Source organism: Aplidium turbinatum, chromosome 17 (assembly GCF_918807975.1).
Source record: "Aplidium turbinatum chromosome 17, kaAplTurb1.1, whole genome shotgun sequence".
Classification (NCBI taxonomy): domain Eukaryota; kingdom Metazoa; phylum Chordata; class Ascidiacea; order Aplousobranchia; family Polyclinidae; genus Aplidium; species Aplidium turbinatum.
The window spans coordinates 2,946,842-2,971,358 of record NC_137488.1 but is presented as its reverse complement, the minus strand read 5'-3'; the positions used below and the strand labels follow the sequence as shown (position 1 = coordinate 2,971,358).

Genomic DNA, 24,517 nt, shown 5'->3' with positions numbered 1-24,517 from the left:
TAAGGGACCGTTCAAATATTGCGTAACGCTATCGAGGGGGAGGGGGGTTTATGAAAAGCGTCACATCGGGGGGGAGGGGTTCAAGCAAAACGTTACGTAACGCTTACGAGTAGGCTACGGTAGTTTGTGCTGGCTGGTATCGTCGTTTGGATACTAAATTAAGCTGAAATCATAGGACTATCCAACAGCACCTATTCAGCACCAACAAAATCTCTATCAAGTATCAACTACGGGATTCCATACAGGTTCTAAGTGCTTAAAACCTTGCATTGCGAAATTGCAAGGCAGCATTCTTACAGTATAGCAACTTACTACTATACTTAGCCTACTCGTATACCGGCACCTCACAAATAGCAATGTTTAATTGTGCACAGGAAGTAAAAAAAACTAATAATTATTTAATTGTTTGTTAAAGTGATTATAGTAGTCTTGAACTGGGCACAAGAAACTACCCGTGCAAAAAACGTCAAAATTGAAGTTGATTTAATGGCAGCTTGTTGTTACATTGTTTCGGCAAGTTGGACATAACGTGGTGTTAGCTCTTACTCTATTTTTCCCCGCATTAAAGAATCAATGTCAAGTATCGAGTTTCGTTTGTTTGACTTGATCTCGACAAGACTGGAAAGTCCTTCTTCACACAAATAAGTGGTAGGCATCTGCACCAAGACATCAATGGCTTTTTGCGCGAGATTTTTGTATTCGGGAAATTCAAGAAGAGAAACCCAACATTCTGTGTAATCCACTTCTCGCAATGAGTATTTTTGATTTAAATCAGCCCGTAGTTCCAATAATTCCTCATCCTCAGTTGGTTCTTCATTAAATGGTTGGATAACCCACGAGTTTGCTTCCAGACATTGGTCGTTATCTTCAAGAAAATACGTAGTCAAATTGTCGGCAGGTAATTTCAGGTGACCAACAACAAGGGCAGACAAGTTATCTTCAGTAGAAATGTCCTCAAACTCCCAGCTAGACTCATGTACGGTATTGACTTAATACAGGAAAGTCATTTGTTTGTTTTGGTTTATCTTTATCCTGCATTGCGGGAAAGCGGACTTGAGCGCTATGCATCGGTGTACGCCTTCCGACGTACACCTGACCCACGCTGCAGCCGACGGCAATGTCTGTTTCCGGTTGTCTACTCTACTTATGACTTAAATTTGGTACTACCCATTACTCGAAATCGATCACTGGGTAGAGGCAATTATCGTAAAGTTTCTTGCCCAGAGAAACAACAGCAAGTGCGGGTGGCTGGAGTCGAACATGCAGGCTCTCGACTGCGAGCCCAACGCGCTAACCACTCGGCCACTGCCACTGCGCGCTAACCACTCGGCCACTACTCGGCCTCATTGAAGTTCCTCGACAAAGCATTCTCTTTCCAGAGTGCAATTTTCATCTTCAGCGCATTGATCTTGCTAGTTGACCGAAATATATCACCCCCTCTCCCTTGAAGACTGATCTTCACTTGGTTCAAACGATCAAAAATCGACGCCAAGTATGCCAATTGTGCAATCCAGAAAATGTCACGAAACTTGGAAGCCCTTGGGTCTCCGTGCAGTGTAAAATGCCCCTAATTGTTCGCGAAGTATATTCGAGCGTATCTGTTTCAAAAGCACAAAGCAGGTTGGCGAGTAATAACTGCACACCAGTAGGTCCGGTTAAAAGTTTACAAATATGCCAATTGCTGTCTCTGTTGTGACTTCTACTATCACAGATCTAAGCTGTATACCCTTCTCCAGCTCTATACCCTAGTTTCGATCTGGTATACACTTGGGTATACAGTATACCCGGTTGAATAGCACTGGCCTAGGCCTACAGATGTTCATTAAGAAGCAAACGACTTTGACACAAACCTCTCAACAGGTAGAAGACATTCATACGTGCGAGTCTGAAGAAGACAATTATGCACCAAGTTCGAACCACACAAGCGAGAGTACTGCTCCAATATATAGAAACATTTTTGAAGCATTGATGACCCCATTCGAAGATGCTTAGCTTTCCTTGCGGTTTCTTTTGCGCTTTTGTGATGTTTCTTTCAATACATAACCAAACAATGAAAGGTTTGGATCGAAACATTTTGGACGGTGGGCTACTAAACGTTTTCAGTAGGTACATAACGTTTTAATTCCAAAAAAAAAAATATAGCTAAAATTTCATGTCTCAAACGTAAGCTTATACAAACCAAAATATATTATCAGCACTTGTTTCCACGTCATAATTTTGATATAAACTGGCAAAACGGGCTTTGTAATGGAAAAGCGTCACGTGGGGGAGGGGGGCTGACAAAAACGTTACGTTGGCGTCACATGGGGGAGGGGGGTCAAAAATTCGGAAAAACAGCGTTACGTAATATTTGAACGCTCTCTAATTGTAATTAAAGTTGCTACGGTATCAAAGGTTTCGTTAACATTTCCAGTTCATAAAAACCGAGTCTTTCTATTTCAAAGCGAAATGAAGACAAGAAATTTAGGTTGAAATATTTTGTTCCAAACTGACCTACAATAATAATGGAATCAACTTGACTTGCTCTGGCTGTGTTTCAGCTACCCCGGCCTAAAGCTATTGATTGAAATTGGAAGGTCGGCCTCACCGTGTGAGCCCATGGACACCTCCATAATAGCATCTGGACTGGAAGTCAAACGCTGTCGGACAAAATGAGGCTCAAACAGGCGATTTTAACGGCAATGCATTTGGCAGACCATTTTGAGTTTCAGTGGTAGGCCTACACGTTGCAAAAACATTGAAACGGGACAGAATTTTAAATTGTTTCATAAATCAATTCGCTGTAGTCTATTTTCTACCATAGCCTAAGGTGTTGGACAGTGCCATATTTTAACCTGACAATCCATTAAAAAAACGTCAAATTTCTAAAACTTGACATTAAAACCGCCCATATGCCAATCTTGTTTGAGCCTCGTCTTGGGCAGCAGCGTTTGGCCTTAGTGAATATTTAAAGCGACGCCCATCTGCCCCGCAGCAGACATCGTTCGTCCATTAAAATGCACCTCATTCGGTTGTTCGCCCTGAAGATTGGATGCCGCTGAAGCAAACAGATAATCACAGCAAATGTTTAATGTGGAACAACAGTTAAATAAAGCATATTGTGTAAAAGCAACCTACTACTATAACACACGAACAACTAAAACGTCAGAAGGAAGACATGGATATAATGCAATATAGTTGTCAGAACCGAATTTGGGTAATATGAAAACTGGAGTGATTATTTTTTGTCGTTTTTTTTTTTTTTGGGGGGGGGGTCAGGTATATGTTGACAGGCGCCATATAGGTGTGTGAGCAACCCGAAACTAAAGGCGCGATTTGTTACATCAACAACTCCATGCGGACAAAGTATTTCCAACTTGAGATGTGTAAATGGCGGATAACTCCAAATAAGAAATCTGTAGCTATAAACAACATTTTGTACAATACGTAGCGCATGATCAAAAGGAAACGTACTGTGTGGAGAGACATCAAAAGATGTGGGACACAAAGGTAATCACTAATCTACGATCAATACAACTGGCACTAAAACAAAACTGTGTATCAAGAATGGACAGAAATAAAAAAATATATACAGGTAGAAAATTTTTTGCAAAAGTTAATCTTACTCTGAACTAATCAGTATATGAATGACGGTAACAATAAATAATCACACGGCTTCCACAGTACGCGACAAGACAAACACATATTTGCAAAGCGTGGGCGAGGTTAACAATAATTGTGTTTCAGTTGAAAGCGTGCAACACCAATGACGGTTCAAAGTTTCATTAATTACAAATCTCTGAACATCCAGAACAATCAGGTTTGAATTTGAACCATGGAAACACTGAATAGGATGTTGTGATCTATGCTTCATGCGGGCAAATAAGTTACGGAAACATCACGAATTAAGGCGAACAGCGAAAAAATGTTTGACAGAAAAAAATTAGACGGAATTGTGTTTGAAGCAAGTTAGTGAATTAAACTGCATAAAGACACAATAACATTAAACACAAATACCCTGCAACGTCATAACTTAATGCATGCCAAGCTGCAAATTTTCTCCTTGGATTGTTCCACCAGACTCTGGTGGATTATTTCTAAACTACGCTAATTATTATTGATGAGGAGATGATTGCATATGCGTTCACAAATGGTTCACTGGCTGCATAGCTCAAGCAATGTAGGGAGAAAATTTAAGTTTGGGATACTCGACACAAAGAATACACCGAAACTTGAAAAGGCACCAACGATGAAAAGATGACAAAGTCTATCAATACGAAGGTAGTAAACAATATAAAAACACCATCATCGTGATGTCATCGCTTTATAATAGCGAAATGTCTACCTTATTCAACAATAAGTCACACGAAACATCACCAAACTTCGCTGGTGGAAATCCTGCAATTCGCTAAGGAACTGCTCGACAGGTTTGCAATTGTGTCACGCAACTCATTTTTGAAACGTATGGAACGAAAAAGGAACGCAGTCAATTAAACGGCACAAATATATTAGATTAACGTTGATTAACTACACTTCTAGCTTACGCGTCGAGAAAAATTCGATCAAGTGAGTAACTACGACATCCATCTCTTTACTGTACTTCAGCCCGTCTCTGGTGATGAGGCTGTACAAGCTTTCAGTGTCACCAGGCTCCGGTTCAGCACTCATGGAGTGGCAGAATGCATCGAAGTCTGGCAGAAGCTTCAAACCAACTCTGAAAAGAAATCGTTTGCTTCTAGGTCAATATATCCAGCTAGAAAATCAGTCCTTGTTTACGTTAATTAAACGTCTGCTGGGTTTTATCGTGTGTCGGATTTATGCACCGCCGCGACGTCATTAAAATATGTCAATCATAATTTGGAGTCGCACATGATCATTTGTTGCATAGGAGCTTGGTACGCGCACTTTACCACCTTGAAGGCTAATGCGTCGTTTAACCATCTTTGGCCTGATACGAAGTCACAAATGAAGCTATTTAGTTGTGTCTTTACCATTTGTGTTATTTGTGAAACAATAACCTGTTTCTATACGTCGTCCCTAGCAAACGGCCACACACAAGAAATGTAGTCAGAGTCTATAGATTTCAAGAGCGCTTGAAGCTGAAGAAGGAGTCACACTAAAAAAACATCAAATGCGTACTTGAAGAGTCTCTGCACCATCCAGTTGTGGTTTTTGGCAAGGTACTTGTTGTATGAAACCCACAGCGACATCGGGGGGTCCTTCCAGGTCTCGCTGCTGCTCTTCAAATTATAATCCAGAAACGCGCTCATGACTCGCAGGGAGCGTGTGAGCCAGAGCAAGGCTTGCGTTCCTGTGTTGGACCCAGTGTGCTGCTGCTTTGATATCTCATAATCCACTAATTCCTGAGATGACAAAATCATTTTGGATTGTAAGGCCTTTCTGCAACCAGAGAGTATTTTACAGACAAGAATATGAAAATTGTAACCAATTTCAACGTTTTAGTCATAAATTTTTAGGCAAACTCGTTCATGTTGAAAAGTTACTAAAACTTTAAATGGAAAGTACTAGCACTTCTGTTGCAGCATGCGACTTTCCCAGTCAAATTCTTCAGTAGCCTACCACGAAAGATTTCATATTAATGGCATAAAAAACATACCTGCAAGTAAATACATTGGCTTGGTAGAACTTCACATGCTTTTCTTATCTTCAAAATATTCCCATGGATATCCGATCGTAAAGGAGAGAGAACGGTTCCCGCAAACCGATCAAAGAAGCCGACGTAATACTGACAGGATCTCAAAAACTCTTCTATAGGAATCAAAACACTGTCACCTTTCTTCACAAACTCTGTGGCGACGTCATGAAACGAAACGTCACTCTGTGAAAAGAACGTGGGGAACTTATTGCTCTCGGCGTCACCAATCGCTGCTGATTTTTTATTCGGTGTTTGTTTTGCTTCTGTTTTTAATGGCGGTGGATTCTTGTCTTGTGTTTTGGGGGGAGGTGCTTCTAAACTAACAGAAGTTATTGCCTGGAGTAGCTCCCGCGTGGCTTGTTCAGTAATCGAGAGGATTTCTTTTGTTTCCTCAAAATTGTCTTCACTGGACCTGACGAGGGCGTTTTCGAGGAGCGTGATCTGAGATGAGTAAGAATCGTGATTGATTGAAGATATGTTACTTTTGGAAGGTTGTACCAACACAAGCAATTGAGACTAAGCGAGTAAGAAAATAAGAGAATAAAAAATCAATTAAGAGAAATGGTTTATCGTACAACTGATTACGATCGGAATGGCCTGTTTCGGTGAGTTCGACCCCTTAACGGGGGATTTTTTCAATTTTTTTTTTTATCGGGTACCGTAGCCTAATTATCATTGCCGTTTTAGGGTTAGGGGTAGGAGTTAGAGGTTAGGAACTCACCGAATCGGACTCACCGAATAGTAGCAGACCCGATTACGATTGCTACTTAGCCGACCAAAAAAATATAAGTTGCTGCCAAGTCAGATTTGTTAGGACTATTCAAAAACTCATGTAAAAGTAGCAATATCTGCAGCATTTGCAAGCTAAGCCTCCATAAATATCTGTCACACTACTATTAGAGTAAACGACATGCTTATTTCATAAAAAGCCTACAGACTTACACTCGCTTTAGCAGAGTCACATTTGGATAAAAGAATAGAATATTTAGGATTGGAATCGCCATCGTCGTTGTTCATGCTAGACAAGAGCAAGTTAGTCATGCTTCCATTTTCTATTAAAACAAAGTTCAAAACATATAACCATTAACCATGACCTGTTTTTAATCGATGGTAGGCTATGCATGGACCAAGTCAATGTTGTGAACCATGGACGCAGTTAACTTTGCAATCAACTAAACAAGCTTTCATAAGTCTTTAGCCGGATTAAGCGAATGTCTGTAAACCCAACAAATGATTGGACCTAGTTAGGAATTTATACAAAACATGCGATTTTCCAGCACTGGAGAATCCATACAACAACCTGAAAATGAATTGAAAGTGCCGTAGAGTTAGGCGAAACGTCAAGTTAAACAATATCCTGGATTTTTCGCCCAAACCAGACAAACCACACATATTTTTTGTTTACAACCAAACATCTAGCTATCAGTCTCTGGTCAAGTTATCAAGTGTCGAGTTTCCCCGGCTGGGTATGTACAAAGCATGGGCGTTTTACCGAGACTAGGGTCAAGTTAGGTAAACTCTATCGTATTAAAGCGGATTGGTGTGCACTGTGCATCAATATTGTCCATATCACAGACAAGTTGAAATGCTAATGTACCAAATTGAGAGCTTCTTTCGTCAGTATCAAAGTTGATGCTTGCTGTCATGTCCAGCAGCATGGCATCAGAGGACACTCCTCCTATGGAGCAACTGCCTCCTTCCTCTTCCAAACCAGATGGACTTGTTTCTCCCTCCAGTTTCGGGACATTAGCAGAAGGTGGAAGGTATTCTAAGGTCGACGTGTCAAGCATGCATGCCTTTGCTGAACCTGCAAACATGATTACGAGAAAGGTTAATGCTTTAAATTCTACACGTTTATGAACCACCGACAAGTTCAACCAGATAATTTATTGTACATTAGTATTATTATGCTGTTCTTGTATTGACATTATTTTTGGCATTTGAAGGTCAACTCAAATATATTTTCTACTTTACTAAAACTCGCCGTCATGTTCCAAGACATCTGGCAGTTGTTCAGGGCCAGGATTTACCGCAAAACACAGCTTGCTGTGACGATTGGTGCACATGACTACGTGGCACATGTATAAAAACAACTTTCGGAGTAAAGGGGTTTTTGAAAGGAAATTTATAAAAATTATACAAGAGGTGTATTACTGTATATCATAGAATATCTTCAAAAATCAGGAGTTAAATTTGAAATTAAAATTTGTTGCCAAATGAGCCAATGCAACCACCCACAACACAAATAGTGTGATGCAGGTCTAGGTCAAAAACATATCACCGAGCTCTCAACCACCCTCCACTCAGAACAACATAGATCTGGCAAGACAAACCATTCGACTTTGTTACATTAAAGATGGTGATAAAAGATTTTCAATTTGCATCTTAAAAACCAGGCAAGATCTCAGAGTTTATTTTCTGTGAATGGCAGGATGGAAGGCAAAAGTGCATTGATTCAGAAAATGCACTGTTACTTGGACAATCCATGTTTTTTCTTAATATTATTTTTAACATATATCTTCATAAGCAATAAACAAATTGGACACTCACCAAGAGCTTTTATCCATTTTTGTCGCTCTGGTATTGTGGAAGCTTTTAGACACCAAACTTTAGATTCCATTGGAACCCGCAGCTCCCACTGCAGTTGATCACTTGCATCCACAACTATCTCACATACTCCCATGTTGAGATGATCTTTTGCTGCATCGCCCTTCTTTCTCTTCTCCTATTAGAAAAATATTCAACAGTTTGAAAACAATGAACAAAATTAATGGCCAACGTAATAGGCGTCAAGATTAATTAGTGTGGTTAAATAGGGTTATAGGTAAATTGTTCGTAAACAGTTTTTCGTAAAACAATTGTTCGTAAACAATTGTTCGTAAAAGCAATTCTTCGTAAAGCAATTCTTCGTATACATCAATTCTTCGTATAGGTAAATTGTTCGTAAACAGGTGATAGGTCAATTGTTCGTGAACAATTTTTCGCAACAGCAAGGTTTGTCTTGCAATTTCCGATGAAGGTGCATAATGCAAATTTTCCTGAATAACCAAGTTACGAGACACAAACAAACAAGCACAATGAAAAAGCGCATTTTTTGTTATTTATTGGAATACAACAATTGTCTGTGTTTAGCAATTCTTTGCTTACACTACCAATACTACTTTAAGTAACTTCGTACAAATTGTCCACAAGCCAAGTTTAGTATGAAGTATTGTGTGCAATTCCACGCAAGTAGGCTAATCACAAATTTCATCATCTTGAAAGTCTTGACGCCAGGTTCGGACGACTCTAGTTAGTCTTTCTGCACTGTCCTTGTACTTCTTCTTTGGAGGGAGTCCTGCCTGGCCACTGACATACTGTTCAATGCGAACCTCATTTAGGTTTTGCTCTCGCTTGATTGCAGATATGAACTTCCAAATATCTGGATGATTTGCAGATACCTGGAACATGAACCCTCTGTGCCATCCTTCAATGCTATTATTAGTTTTGGGAAGGCCACTGAGGACGCCATCATAGCAGTTCCACATTTGAATTGCAAACATTGGAGGACGGCGCCCTTGACGACAATCTGGGCGCCCAACCCAAGTGTCTTCAAAGTAGTCAATTACTGGCTGAGCAACATCTGGTAATACATTCCCATCGTTTTTCTCCAAATGCACTGGCACAAATGGAAGAACCAGCCATGGTGAGTTGAAAGTGGGTACTCTCTGCTTACTGCATTGACCATGGCCATCTCAAAGTCAGTCATGATTGTCTCTGGAACAGCAACAGCAGGTAACAACTCCATGAATGTATGTCCCTCTCATTTTGTCCCCCAGCAGGGCATACACCAGAGGCACTGAAGTGTTTTCCGTAAGTCCGTGTATTGTGTAAAGCTGTTCAAACAGTGAAGGCACTGTCTTGAAGGTGCCGTCAGCATACCAGTGCTTTGAACGGGCAAGGAGCTGCAGATTTCTTTCAGTGGCACAATTATGTGTTTAAGCACAATTAGCACATCTCTAGCATATAGGCTACCCTAATTGATTGTTCGTAAACAATTGTAACTGTTTTTTAAAAAAAAAGCTGTAGCCTAACTTTTATGAACATTTGTTTACGAACAATTAGTATTACGGTCAATTGCATGCCCGAAGAATTGCTTTACGAAGAATTGCTTTTACGAAGAATTGCTTACGAACAATTGTTTTACGAAAAACTGTTTACAAAGAAAACGTCGGACACCGTTAAATAGGCATAGTACTAAAACTGCAGAAAAAATCATACTGATGACAAAAACACTTGCAAATCCTCTTAGCGTTTACAATACACAAGATTAGCTAAACCTTCAATAAATTCTTGTTATCTATTATGACAATAAGCAAACAACTAACAAGCCATCAGTTAACAAACACAAAATTCTGAGCTGAGTAACACAAAAAGCACAGCTTTATTGAGATTCAATTTGACAAAAATAGACCTACCCTGAATTCAATTTTATTGCGGGCACAAACATGTAGAGAACGATAAAGTGAACGCGTGAATTTGGCATCAACAAAACAAAAAACTGACAAAACCAAAAGGTTTAAAATATGCATCGATAAAAAAGTGTTTGGAAAACAATATCTTAAAATTGCACAGCCACCAAACGCAGAAAAGGAAAAAAAAAACTGTTACTTTGTCGGGAATGAAAATAGGCCTACAATAATGTCTGCTGACTAGACTTTTACAAACTTGTTATGAAATGGTATCAGCCTAGTGTGCACTATGCAGTCACCAGAAGAATGCAAGATAATAATTTAGATGTTTTATGGTGCTTCATTATGTACAAGCAACCTTAACTTGGCAATAACATAGTTTCCAGCGCCGGTTCCAAACCAAACTAGGGGTGGTAAAAGTAGGGAATTACTCACTTAAAAAGAAGATGGACAATTGGAGGGTCATAGTTTTATGACAAAATTCGGTGCAACTACAACTTGAGGTCTACCGCCATTACACGTCACAAACCCAGGTGCAGTGTATGACTGTATGTGACCTGCCCAGTTGTCCATGTGTGTACAAAGTGTGTATTGCCAAAATGAATGCATGGAAATATGTGATATCATGTTTATTTGATACTATTTAAGTCATGATAACGCAGCAGTAGACTTCACGTGGTAGCGGTACGTAGCCTCACACTGCAGCAGTGAGGTTCTGCCGATGTTCTGGCACCCAAAATTCAAAGCAAAAGATAGCAATTCATTTGATGAGAACGAATTTAGATAAAAGCAAAAAAAAACGTTTTGCAGTTCAGTCAACTTTTAAATTTTGCAGTGGCCCCCCAGCTGACCATATCACAAAATAAATCAGTAAAGTAAGTTGCCCCAGTATTCCACTGTCCCTTAAACAAACATAGAGGTTTCAAAACTAGACTAAACCACCACTCTCACAATAAGGCATATTTTTATTTTCCAAATTGATGAATGAATATAATTAATACTGCAGTTTACTTTTTGTTGTTAATGTTAAGTTTATAAATACACCATGCGCATATTTGCGATCATCGACCTAAGTGTGTCCACTTCACAAATACTTTGCAATTGAAACGAATTTAACAGTGTATTTATCAATACTGTTATCACAACTTGTGAGAAATTTATCTTTATGCGCCAACTGCGTGACTTGTTTTCTGGATTTTAAATCACATTTCAAGAAAAACTCTTTTTTTGTAAAAAATGGCATCCTGACTTTTAAGCAGGAGTTTGGAGCCAGAGCCGTGCATTTTCAACGGAGCTGGAGCTCTACGTGAAATTCAAGTGGAGCTGAAGCTGGAACCAGTTGTTTGAAAAATAGCTCCGGCTCCGATGTATTTCATAAGATGCTATTATTATTGGCTGAATTTACATAATTTAACAGCAACCCTTCACAAAACTAAGAACTTATTTGCGTAATCAGACGTCGAATTAACAAATATGTTTTGAAACGCAGTTCCACATGACATTTTGATGAAAGTACCTTAAATTTCATAAAGTTGTGCCATTTTTAGCAACAAGCACTTTTCGGATCCTGGGTCTGGACCCGGAGCATTGGTATCAATAAGCTCCAGAGCAGGAGCTGGAGCTAATTTAAGATAAAAGAGAGCTCCGCAGCTGGAGCAACTTAACATTTATGCCTGCTCCAAAGCCCTGCAGTTATAAGCAGCATAAAAATATATTTCCAAGAAGAAAGTCCTTAATTTTTGACAAGTGAGCTCCCGCGCACTACTGTAAAGCACAGCTGAAGCTTTGTTTCAGATTATTTAACACTAGTTTTGTTCATTTTAGTGACAGAGATCAGAATTTACTTCAAAAACAACTACATTTTTTAGGAAAACAATCTCCATGTGTGACTTATAGGGGGAAAAAACAGTCTTATCAGATGAAGAATGAGATTTAGCAAACTGGATTATTGGAATGTCAATGAAAGGGTTTGGTTTATCAAAATTTGAGATAAGTCATCACAAACTTGAAAAATTATATTGCAGTTGCGCTTCAACGTCTTGTTTTCAATTGAAATCCTTACAGGCATACCTTCGAAAGTAGCCATTGAAGCTAAAGATGTTATTGTTTTTGAATTTGTTGCTCTGTGATTCAGTAAGCTCTCAAACTAACGACATCAAAAATGGTTCTTTGTGTATTTGTAGATTGTGTAAGTATTTTATTGTTTTGTACATGGACAGCTTTGTCTTTTTTAATCCCAATGTTGAAATAGGTTTTACAGTCGGTGAAGAAAATGCTAGATGACAGTGATTACAATCCTTACAATGCGTTGCTCAAGCGCATATCCCGAGAGTCGAACCAGTGCTGCTTGATCTTGCGGTTTCTTTGTATTTATTTTTATGCCCCTTGAAAGTCATGATGCCATTTTTTATTTATTTTTTATAAAAAACATAACTTGAAAACCAAAAAAACAAGTCACATAGTTAGCGTAGAATCATAAAACTTACACAAGTTGTGATAACATTATTTCATAAATAAACTGTTCAACTTTTTCTGTCAAATCGTTTTCAATTGCAAAGTATTTACAAATTTGTAAAGTGGACGCAATTACCTCAATGGTCGCACATCGATCCTATGCAAAGTTTAGATCACCTAAAAATTAGTTAAGTCGCCTTACTATACTAGGGATAGTAGAAGTAGGGGATTGCTCACTCAAAAAGGAGGCGGACAACTGGAGGCCTGGAGGGTCATAGTATTATGACAAAATTTGGTGAAACTGCAGCTTAATGTCTACCGCCATATGTCGCATACCGTACCCAGGTGCAGCGTATGTAATCTGCCTACAAGTGTACAAAGTGTGTATTGCCAAAATAAATGCATGAAAATATGTGATATCATGTTTATGTAATGCTATACTAGTCATAATAATGCAGCAATAGATTTCACACTGCAGTAGTAACAGTACGGTAGTTAGCCTCACACTGCAGTAGCAAGGTTCTGCCAATGTTCTAGCATCCTAAACCTCACGCAAAATATATATAGCATTTCATTTGATAAAAATGAATTTACCCAAAAGCAAAAAAAACTTTTTGCAGTTCTGCCAATTTTTAAATTTTGCAAAAACCCTCCAGCTGTCCATATCGTAAGAAAAATCAATAAAGCGAGTCGTCCCGGTATTCCACTGTCCCTATACAATACTAAACTAGGCATACCTGAGAAGCAAACACTGATAAGGTGCCTTTGTAAAGAACGAAGTATTTCTCTGACCAACCACTCATATAGCCTACCCATTTACTTAGAACACCTTCCATTCTTTTTATGCGGTATGCATGGACTAGTGATGTATGGTACCGTATCTGCAAAATTTAATATGACAAAGTCATTCAATCTGACAAAGCAGATGAAAGTTAAATTGTAGAAAAGGTTCAGTCAGGGATATCTAAAGAAGGGGATGCGAAGGCTCACAGCGATTGCCTTATTCTTATGACACTACCAGGGCGGTAGTTTGTAGTGCGTAAAACATGCAGTTCTTTTCACAATTGCAGAAAGTTTTGTTGTGCAACTGGTACAGTCAGCTACAGATGACAGTTAGTAAATGTTACATAGAGCATATTTAAAGAATACTTGTTTGGAAAGACAGTTGAAAAGTTACAAGTTAGCTGCTTTTCTTAACAAAGTCTTTGCAGTAGGCCAGATTTAAAGCAAATAAACGGGTAGTTGAATTAACAAGTAACCATGAGCGTGCAGTGAGTATCCAGGCTTGATACTGATAGCGCAATGCAGGTTATCATAACAAGAGTTATTAAACTACTAACAGTGCCGATTGTCAGTTTACGGTAAACAGAGATTATTTACGATAAACAGAAGCCCTTCTATTGTCAGACGTATTAAAAGCCTTCATATCCCCTTCTCTAGATATCCCTGGGTTCAGTACCGTACAGTATGATAAACAAAAACTGCACTGTCTTGCCTCTGAGTCTCTGGACGCCTCCTCCAAGTCCAATGAATCAAGTTTAGAATTTAGATTCTGCAGCACAATTTCTGCTTGGCTTCTATTACAGTGTTGCCATCAAGGTTTTATAAAAATAAACTAGATGAAGCTAAAAAAAAAGACCAGAATAAACCAAATTGAAGCAGAAATACACTAAAAAATAAACCAACATACAATACTGATAAATCGCATTACGACACATGAAGCTAAACAAAAAAGACCAGAATGAGCCAAATTGAAGCAGAAATAAACTAAAAAATTTGTTCCAGTGAAATAATCACTGCAACGAACCGAATACCTGACGTAAAGTATGTTAAAAAAACAAATTATAAACCAAAAAAAAATAAAAATAAAAAAAATAATAAACCAAACCGAAAAAAAATAAACCAAAGGGTTACAAAATAAACCAGATTAGGTTTTAAAAAGACTAAAATGGTAACACTGGCTTCTAACATAACAACGGGTAGCCACTTTAACAAGTCGAAATTCTGCCACTGAAATTGACTACAATGCAACCGCCAACCAATCAGAACGTGTTATAAGAGGCTACCGTCCAATTGTGACCCTTCTAGCACTCATCCAGAGAGTTAATGCTTGTTTTGAACTTTATTTGGTAATTACAGAAGAAAAAGAGCAATAGCAGTGGTGAGAATCGAACACGCGTCAATGAAATGACTATTTCTAGCCCTAACCCTAACCCCTAAGCCAACCAGCTGACAAAAAATCCATCACTTAATTTGCTTTCTATCATCTTCTTTTCGCCATTTTTTACGTCACTTAAACCGTAGCTTATGATTGGTTGGCGGTTTCATTCTAGTCAATTTCAGTGGCAGAATTTCGACTTGTTAAAGTGGCTACCATAACAACGCAGTCATGCTTCATTTGTTAATCACTAACTGAAGCATGACCGCCGTTTAACTGTCATTCAACACTTTTTGACGCTATTGATTGCAGTTTCAGTTTTGTTTTTATTTCTGACCATCATAACGGAAAAACAATATATGCCAAACATAGCAGAGGTCTAGAAAAAGGTTTGGTAACTAAAGGATTGGTTAACTAAGGTAAGGTTTGGTAACTAACAGAGATGTACGTATACGCTGCAAATTCTACGCCGTAAACTTGCGGCGTAGACTTTTTGTTTACGCTAACGCTTGCGGCCACATTTTTTTGGATAGTTGTCGCTTGAGGCTACGCCGTACAGTTTTTGCGGTTTTTTAGCGCATAGCGTCAACGCATACTTTTAAATGTCTTTTTTTTCGCTACAACACGCCAATACCTTCCAGCGCTGCAGTTGAAACAATGTTTTCAATGGGCAAAGACGTACTGAAACCAAAACGTAGCAAAATGTCAGATGAACACTTTCAGATGCTTGTGCTTCTTCGTGGAAATTCAAAATAAAACTTGTTTGTTTCGAGTGGTTTATACCGTGTAAATGTTTGGCACCTAGCAAACAGAATGAGTTTACACTAGTGTACCCTATGCACTGATGCTGACGCCGCCAACTGTTTTTACAAGTTACGTTGACGCATACGGCGTATGGTTTTTCGAACGTTTGCGTTTACGCTGACGGCGTCAATATTTTTTGTATACGCGTACATCACTGAGAAAAAGGTAACAAAGATAAGCAAGGTAAGCGTCACAAAGGTAAGCGACAAAACGCGGACGTTAAAACGTGAATGAATGCATGATACCAAAGCAGAACAATCAGTTTAAAATATGGCACGGTCGCAACATGCAAGTGGTGAGTCCTAGAAATGGGCTGCGTGTCCGCTGAAGGTGAATATGTAGCGCCAGAGAGCTCTGTCGTCTCTGACGTCACACGTATATTACGTCACTAGATTTGTTCCAGGAAGTTCTGGCCTTTGAGCGCATGTTTGCACGTCTCGGGAATTCAATTCAGTAATCAACCGTTTGTAAGGCGCTATGCCGAATTCCTACCTTGGTTCATCGTTATAATATCCCTGATGTAGATTTGCAGTCGTGTTGCGTTGTGTGATCGTATGTAAAACTCGCTATTGCAAACTAAAACCTTTCTTAAAGAAGCTTTAAGCATGATTTTAAATCAATATCAAAAATCAGAACTTAAAAATCAGTATCAAAAATCAGTCTTGGTAATTCTAAATGATTGATTGATTGATTGATTGAATCTTTATCCTCGGACTGGGAAAGCTTCTTGCAGAGCTTAATCCTGGCAGTTTCGCATACTTGTAGTGGCTTTGAATCACTGACGCAGGCCCGGTCGCAACTTTTGAAATAGTACCATTATAAAATCCCCTTTCAACTTGGTTTGGTAATTACAGAAGAAAAAAGAGCAACAGCTGTGGTGGGAATCAAACCAACGTCAATGTAATAACAAATTACTACCACCGCCCTAACCCAATGCGCCAAGCCAGCCGATGGGGAATGAATGACTAAACTGAGCTAAAATATACGTTTTCCTTTGTTGCTCAGAGGGGATTTTTTTATGGTACCTTTTCAAAAGTTGCGGCCCGGTCACCGAGATTGACAGAGTGAAGTTTCCGATTGTTGAAGTCTTGTTGCCAGGGAACTATTCCATCCATTAGATGCCGCTGAATGGAGAGCAGTCCTTAACGTGCGTTGATCAAGCGCACACCCCGAGAGTCGAACCAGCGCCGCTTGATCTTGAAGCTTCTTCGTTCCAGAAGTGACGCGCTAACCATTGCAATTGAGCCTATATCAGTTCTGTTGTTGCTACTGCTTCTATTTTCTGCCGCTGCCAGTGTGACGTTTGAATCAGTTTAGTGTTATGTTCAGAGTTTGTATATTATGATTTTGGTGTAGCAGCTATGACTTCTGACTCAAGACTGTTAATAATGTAGAGGCGACAACATTTTGCATCCAGTTTTTGGTGGTGGAGCTTCAACCATTCGGGTGTTTTTCCTTACTTTTTGTGTTGCTGGATCGAAGGTTAAAAATCATAAACGATTACATTGTGAGCAAGTAGCCTACTGATCGTCTGAGTTTGAGTTAGTAGACAATACAACTGCATAGTCGACTTCTTGTCCTATCATTCCTTGCCGACTTCGCCCAGGAATGTTGCCATCCCACTGATGGCTATGTATGGGTGGATGTCAGCGCCGGATTAACTATAGTAGCAGATGTAGCAGCTGCTACGGGCCCCGCGCTTCACAAAGCCCCGCGCTTGGTGAGCAAAACTTTATTTTTTGCAAAAAAACTGTCGAACAAATTTGGTAAGTAATTTTTGGATTGCAAACTGGAATGGCATGGGAGAATATTATAGTTGTAGGATTAAACTACTTAGTCCCAACGTTTTATCCCTTCCTAATTATTGTAAACTTTAAAAGCCGGTAATTTCCGCTGGAGGCAACTGCCTGTTCGAGTGCCACGAGCCCACGATACCAGTTGTTTGAAAGATTATTCGACTGTACTGTACACCTGTGAGAAGAGTATCAATCTTGCCGATTGCCTTGGAAAGAGTTATTACAACGCGTCCAACATGAGCGGAAAATATAACGGAGTAGGCCTACAGGCAATTGTCAAAAAAATGGTGCTGTTGCAGAATATGTTCCATGCTATGCTCATTCGTTGAATTTAGTTGGTGTAAGCGCCGCACAATCGTGTCCAGAAACAGTTCAGTTTTTTGACTTCGTTGAAAGTATCTATGTAGGCTATTTTTTGCTGCTTCAGCACACCGGTGGGCCGTTCTGGAGTGTTCAGGTGGTGGAGTGGTAAAGAAGCTCTCTGAAACACGATGGTCCGGAAGAGCTGATGCCATTAAGGTAATTAAAGAACATTTTCTTTTCAAAAAGGAGGCACTGGAGAAACTTGCAAATGACCAAGTAGCCTACAAAAGGCAGAATGTCGACAGCAGGCAAATGGACTCCTCGAGAAAATGGAGTTGCTCGAAATTGGAATCTTAGTGGTTTTTTTATAGCATACCCGATCGCTTCCAGGCAAGTCAAGCCTTTCTTCAAACAAAGCGGCAAAATCTCAACATTGCTTCAGCGTTGTGTGCCTCTTTGGCAGGATCCCTATAGACTTTCAGAGAACAATTCGCTAAGTTTGAGTCAGAGGCGCAGAAGCTGACTTAAGTGCCGGATTACCGACCAACAAGCACGAGATGAATTGTCCAAAATCGAACGCACGATGAGAATGTAGGCAGTGGCCGTTCAGTTTCAGATGCAATGAATATCAACTAAAGACAGATTCCCGCTGGAAGTTTTCCTTGCAGAATTGGACAGCCTACAATTCTGCGCTGGAGCAACGTCGCAAGGCATACACCAATTCGTAAAGCACATTTCTATTAATTGCTCCTGCTCTACAGAACTCAACTATTTCACTTCGATTAAAGAAAACAATATTGACACCACGTTTCCTAACATTGACAATTTGTTACGCATTTATGCATGATGGTAACTAACAGAGATGTACGTATACGCCGCATACTTGCGGCGTAGACTTTTTATTTACGCTAACACTTGCGGCCACATTTTTTGGATAGTTTGCGCTGGAGGTTACGCCATAAAGTTTTCGCGGTTTTTTAGCGCATAGCGTCAACGCATACTTTTTAATGTCTTTTTTTTCGCTACAACTGGTCACAGCGGTAAACCATAATCTCTTCGTGGGAAAATTGCAACATAAGATTCCCGGATCCGTTCGTCTGCATGTAATGACCGAAAAGAAACACTCTTCTGAAACGTCTATTCAAGAATTGTATTTCTGTAAAAAATAGCCCACTGGCCGTCGAAACTGAGATGCAACGCGATACACCACTAAACTTGTCACTACAAAACAAATTACTTGGGTATTACGCCGACAACTGACGATGCATCGAATCTACTTCCACTTAAACCTAAAATGCTTCTAACTGGTCAAATTTCAACCGATTTACCTCCTGGTGAATTTGTTCGCGCCGAGGAATACCGTAAATCGTGGAAGCTGGTGCAGTGGCTAGCCGATCAATTTTGGTTACAATGGATTAAACGTTACATCCCACTTCTACAGCAACGGCAGAAGTGGTTTACCCCAAAGAAAAACTTAGCTGTTGGGGACTTGGTGTTGGTAATGGGTGAAACTACTAAAAGAAGTGTTTGGCCCAAGGGATTGTGAAAGAGGTAGGCTATACCCTGACACTGACGGCATGGTAAGGAGAGTAAAAATTGAAACTGCCACTTCCTTGATTTTACGAAATATTTGTAAAGTATGCTTGATTGAAGGTGCCGATTGAATTTTGCGAATGCTTGTATTGAAGTTAAAGTGGGTTTGTGCTTTAATTATCTTAATTGTGCGCTTGCTATAACCTATGTAACCTACATGCTTTTAAGCTTGCTTGCTGTGTTTCAATGCCTTAAAACTCATGAGTTCTTCCCGAATTAGAAATAAGGCTGTTTACGTTGAATCAATGTAATCTTACAGTAATTTATTGTTGAGTTTATGTGACTTGATTTGGCAACCTGAGGAGACACTATGGTTGTATGTATCTGAAATAACTGTCCTTGCCAATACCAGTTATTTGGGGGAAGAAATGTAGACGTCAATTTATTGTGTTTTAGTATTGTGTGCTTGTGCGATTATTTTCTCCTGTATCAATCACCTGCTCTAAGTTATGTAACGGAAAGGAAATCTTAATTTGTTTTCGTCATCCTGCACTGGCTACATAAATCCATCATTGTTAAATCTTTCAAAGAATGGCATCTTGCCTGGTGTGAGGAAAATCTCCTGCAGATGTCCAGACTTGTGTGCTTTGTAAATGTAAGTGCAAAATCGCCCATTACGTAATGTCTACTATCCTTCATTCCTATTGTAAACTATTTCTCCTATCTTGGAACAGTGGCGGATTCAGAAAGTAATTTATGGGTGGGCCTAGGAAATATCTTGGTGGGCCTTCACCAGTAATGCCACGGCGGGCCAGCAATACAAAAACTTAGTGTTACCGAATATCTCTTACAAATGCTGTGAAATAGTGATGCCACAGAAAATTTAGTGCCACTTGGTTATTCTAGTGATATATTTTTTTTTAACAATCTGATTTTGGGTGGGCCCACTGTCAATCTGGGTGGGCCTGTACCAATCAGGCCCACCCGGTAGATCCGCCCCTGTCTTGGAACAATAAGTGCATAAGTCAGACTTCTAACGTCACAATTTGTTGTTGCGGTAAACTTCTTCCCGTGGGAATAGACTTCAAACACAATGCATAAATTCTCTTTGTAACTGCAACGATATACGTGTATATACTTGTCGCTTTGCCTTGAAAATCAGAAAGTGGTAATCAGAATAGATGCATGAACTAATGTTTGAAGTTAACATAATTTATGGTACTTTATATTTCATAGTTTTACGAAGTTAAGTTCTAAGTAGAGCAGGTGAAAGTTCTGAATGATGATTGTATTACTTCTTATTTAATGTTTATAAAATTAACCTCATTGTGTTTCTATTTGAATAAGGGTATCGCAATCAATGTTTTTAAAGCTCTCTCTCTTTCTTTAATCTATATCTCATTCTTTGAAACTGATGCTTCTGCGCTTATGACAACGATAATATACTGCTTGCGAAACTTGCGGAGTGTTACGTCACCGAAAAGGCAGCAATCGTTAGTTCATTGTGGAGAAGGGTCGAAGAGAGCATTTGAAGTGAGCGTAGGTATCTTCTCATCAGTGGCGTATATTCAGGGTGTTCAAGGTGTGCACTGCACACCCCAAGAAATCCAGAAAAAAAGAAAATTTCCATCGGTTGTAGATGTTCTTTACTTTCATGGTATTCTAACATGTTGCTGCATGTTGCTGATTGCTTTTTTGTCAATTGCAAAACTCTTCCCCTTCTAATTTTAATACTCCAACGTTTGAGGTCATTGCCTTTAATTTTTTTCGATCATTACCTTTAAGCTGGGTGTGCACTGACAGCTTTGCGAGTGCTATTTAAAATAAACAATTAAGAAGAATGACGTCACAAGGCAGCGAAAACAGCAATGGTTTTAGGTCAACCAGGCTGTGCACTCGCTGATCTACACACCTTGGCGTGTCATTGTGGGAATCCCAGGCAATAGCAAGTTTTAGCTTGTTGGATTAGAGTTTGAGGTGATCAGCGTTGGAAACAACTTTTGCTAGAACTGAAGCAAAAGCAAGCTTTCTACGACGATGTAATTCAAAAATTTATTGCACAAACAAGAAGAATCGAATTATGCTATAGATGAATTTTCCTTCTGTACTCGAGGTGTTAAACATTTTTGTTTTTACTAAGTAGTACGGCGGATAAAAGTACAGCCGACCAACATAGCAATCGACTTTCTTTTCTTGTTTATTATCGAGTTGCTTTGCTATTGTTTTTTGTTTTAACTTTCACCTGTTTGTTTTTAATTTGCTTGTACATTTCTCAAGGTGTTGCGACCGTGCCTAATCCTTGCATGAAGTAAATCATTTCCATCTCGAGCACGCTTTAACTTTCGCGTTTTTTCAGACTCCTGCTGTGTTATGGCAAGTAATATTGTTCGTTTTGATGGTCGGAAATAAAAAGTGAACTGAAGTATGTGACTTTAGAAATGCAACTTAATGTTTGACATTATTAAGTCTTTCATTCAATGCGCTGTCAAATAAATATCTATTTTGTATTCTTCTCCATTCCGACAACATTATTTTTGTCAGTTCTGTTCATGTTCAGAATTTGTGCTGAAAATGCTCTCTGAACGCACCAAATTTAATGTTAATTTTAAAAATTTTCTGGGGGAAGCCCCCCAGACCCCCCGCTGTTGCTTTGCCGTCACTGAACACCCTGTCAAAGTGGTCACGGTACGCCACTGCTTCTCATAGAATCACGTAGGACTGACGCCTACATATATGAAGTCCTAAAGTTCCACAAAACTTGCTTGGATTCGTCCACTTGAATCTTCAAGCACAGATCGATTGTCTTTAATCTTTTTTCTTGCCAATGAATGTCGATGTTGTTTTTCTGGATAACCAACAAAGAAACGTCTTTAATTTTCAGCTTGAAGTTCTGTTCCCGACAATGATTCACCAAATCAAACGTCATATAAAACCGTTTAGGTCTACTGAATCTTAGCGTATTACGTCATGGAATTTTTCCTAAAAAATGAGCCAAGATTGCACTATCGTTCGTAAGAACTGATGAAACATTGCATCATCACCTTTGAACACCTGTTTGAATTGCTTCACGATGCCTTTCATTATTGCGTCACATAAACTGTCTACGTGCGTTTGAAATATTGAAATTTATTCTCTTATTCGTAAAATGGTTGCTTGAAAGTTGGCCGCATATTTAACTGTTTTCTTAGTGCTTGCCAGCTGGACAAAATTTCCGTCTTTTATCTAAGTAGTTTGGATTGTAGTGACAAGTTTTTAGTGGTGTACCGCGTTGCACCCCATTTTCGATAGCCGCGTGCTAATTTTACAGAAATACACTTTTTGAATAGACCTTTCAAAGGAGTGTTTCTTTTTCGGTCATTACATACAGACGAACGGATCCGGGAATCTTATGTTACAATTTTCCCATGAAGAGATTATGGTTTACCGCTGTGACCAAGTTCTTCAGTACCAACTGATAAGAAACGTCTTTATTATTGTGCTTTTGTAGACTACCAACCAGCAACAAATCGTCTTTATTATTTCTTGTGCTTCTGCAGCCTACCAACCAACAACTTCGTCTTTATTTTTTCTTGTGCTTGAAGTGCTTCTTGGCCTACCAACTAACAAATAAAGTCTTTATTTTTTATGGTCACAGCGGTAAACCATAATCTCTTCGTGGGAAAATTGTAACATAAGATTCCCGGGTCCGTTCGTCTGTATGTAATGACCGAAAAGAAACACTCTTCTGAAACGTCTATTCAAGAATTGTATTTCTGTAAAAAATAGCCCACTGGCCGTCGAAATTGGGTGCAATGCGATACACCACTAAACTTGTCACTACAAAACAAATTACTTGGGTAAAGACGGAAATTTTGTCCAGCTGGCAAGCACTAAGCAAAACAGTTAAATATGCGACCAACTCTCAAGTAACAATTTTAAGAATGACGAGAATACATTGCAATATCTCAAACGCACGCATGCAGCTACTGTGACGTAATAATGATAACCAATGATAAGCTATTTAAGCAGCTGTTCAAGTTTAGCTTACACCTGTTCAAGCTTGGCCCACACATGTTCAAGCCTGGCTTACACCTGTTCAAGTAATTAAAGATTTAACGATGATGTAATCTTTGCTATTTTCTAGCAACAGTCCATGACGTAAGACGTCAGGTTTAGTAGACAACGGTTCTATGTGACGTTTGATATGAAAATTGTCCGTAACAACAACACGCCAATACCTTCCACGCCAATACCTTGAAAGAATGTTTTTAATGGGCTAAAACATATTGGAACCAAACACATCAAAATGTCAGATGAACGCTTTCAGATGCTTGTGTTTCTTCGTGGAAATTCAAAATAAAACTTATTTGTTTTGAGTGGTTTATGCCGTGTGAATGTTTGGCATCTAGCAAACACAATGAGTTTACGCTAGTGTATGCACTGACGCTGACAACTTTTTTTTACAAATTGCGTTGACGCATACGGCGTATGGTTTTTCGAACGTTTGTGTTAACGCTGACGACGTCAATATTTTTTGTATGCGCGTACATCACTGGTAACTAATTGTACTGGAGAGAGATCATTTTCAAAATTGGAGTTGATTAAAAACTTGCCTATCTGCGAATAACGATGGGGCAAGAGCGGCTACACTATAATCAATAAATATCAAATCTATAAAATATTCAATTACTTCCCAGTCATTATCTTTACATCAAATCAAGCTGCTACAGGCCTCGCACTTGGTTAATTCTGCACTGGTGGATATGCTGAAAAGCAGCGTCCGCTACAAATACAAAAGCGGGGGGGGGTCTCCCTCAGGAAAAAATAGATTTGATTTGGTGCATTTTGAGCATATTTTAGCTTGAAATTGTGATAAAATTTTAAGTAAAACTTGGCTTATTTAAGAGTTTCGCAAATGTGTAATGTTTTGAAGGCACGTTTTTTTAAATTCCCCCTCAAGAAAAAATTCTCCCGTAGCCTATGTCACTTAACATTTTGGATATAGATACGTTGCTTAGGCTATTGCATGACATATTAAATTCAAGCAGTTTTGTTTTTCAAGCAAGCTGGGGTAAGATGATCAAGGGGGAAAGATGATCACCCCCATTTATTTTCTTATAAAATACAGCTTTAAGACAACGCTGCCAAGTATCACATACTTCGTTGGCCTCAGTTGACTTTGCTAAAGAAAATGGTATAACTCTTCTCACAACCGCCTTCCGTCACTAGATGTGACCGTTTTTGGACCTTTTAAACGTTCGTAGCCTATACTACTGCAGTGGATGGATGCGAAGCAATCCGGAAAAATGATGACAATACATGATATTCCTGGATTAGTAAAAGCAGCTCAAGAAGTTGCAATGACTTCTCGCAATATCGTTTCTGGATTTAAATACACGAGAAT

The 24,517-nt window shown here is 39.2% G+C and overlaps 1 protein-coding gene across 1 annotated transcript; it reads right to left on the bottom strand.

Moving 5' to 3' along the window:
- Window positions 1–3,203: 3,203 nt before the first annotated feature.
- LOC145786552 (pleckstrin homology domain-containing family A member 8-like) lies at window positions 3,204–14,166 on the bottom strand. The gene is made up of 8 exons (XM_082598224.1): window positions 14,036–14,166; window positions 13,278–13,421; window positions 8,186–8,360; window positions 7,233–7,442; window positions 6,578–6,687; window positions 5,597–6,076; window positions 5,119–5,342; window positions 3,204–4,693 (listed from the first exon to the last, which is right to left on the bottom strand). The coding sequence occupies exons 2-8, from the start codon at window positions 13,374–13,376 to the stop codon at window positions 4,507–4,509; spliced, it is 1,485 nt and encodes a 494-aa protein (XP_082454350.1). The 5' UTR covers window positions 13,377–13,421; window positions 14,036–14,166; the 3' UTR covers window positions 3,204–4,506.
- Window positions 14,167–24,517: the final 10,351 nt, after the last annotated feature.

Coding starts and splice junctions, on each gene's coding strand:
- LOC145786552 (XM_082598224.1), bottom strand. CDS start 13,376: ATGGAAGGTGTTCTAAGTAAATGGGTAGGCTATATGAGTGGTTGGTCA. Junction 7,443..8,185: donor AAAATGGATAAAAGCTCTTG/GTGAGTGTCCAA, acceptor TCATGTTTGCAG/GTTCAGCAAAGGCATGCATG. Junction 5,343..5,596: donor GCCAATGTATTTACTTGCAG/GTATGTTTTTTA, acceptor TTGTCATCTCAG/GAATTAGTGGATTATGAGAT.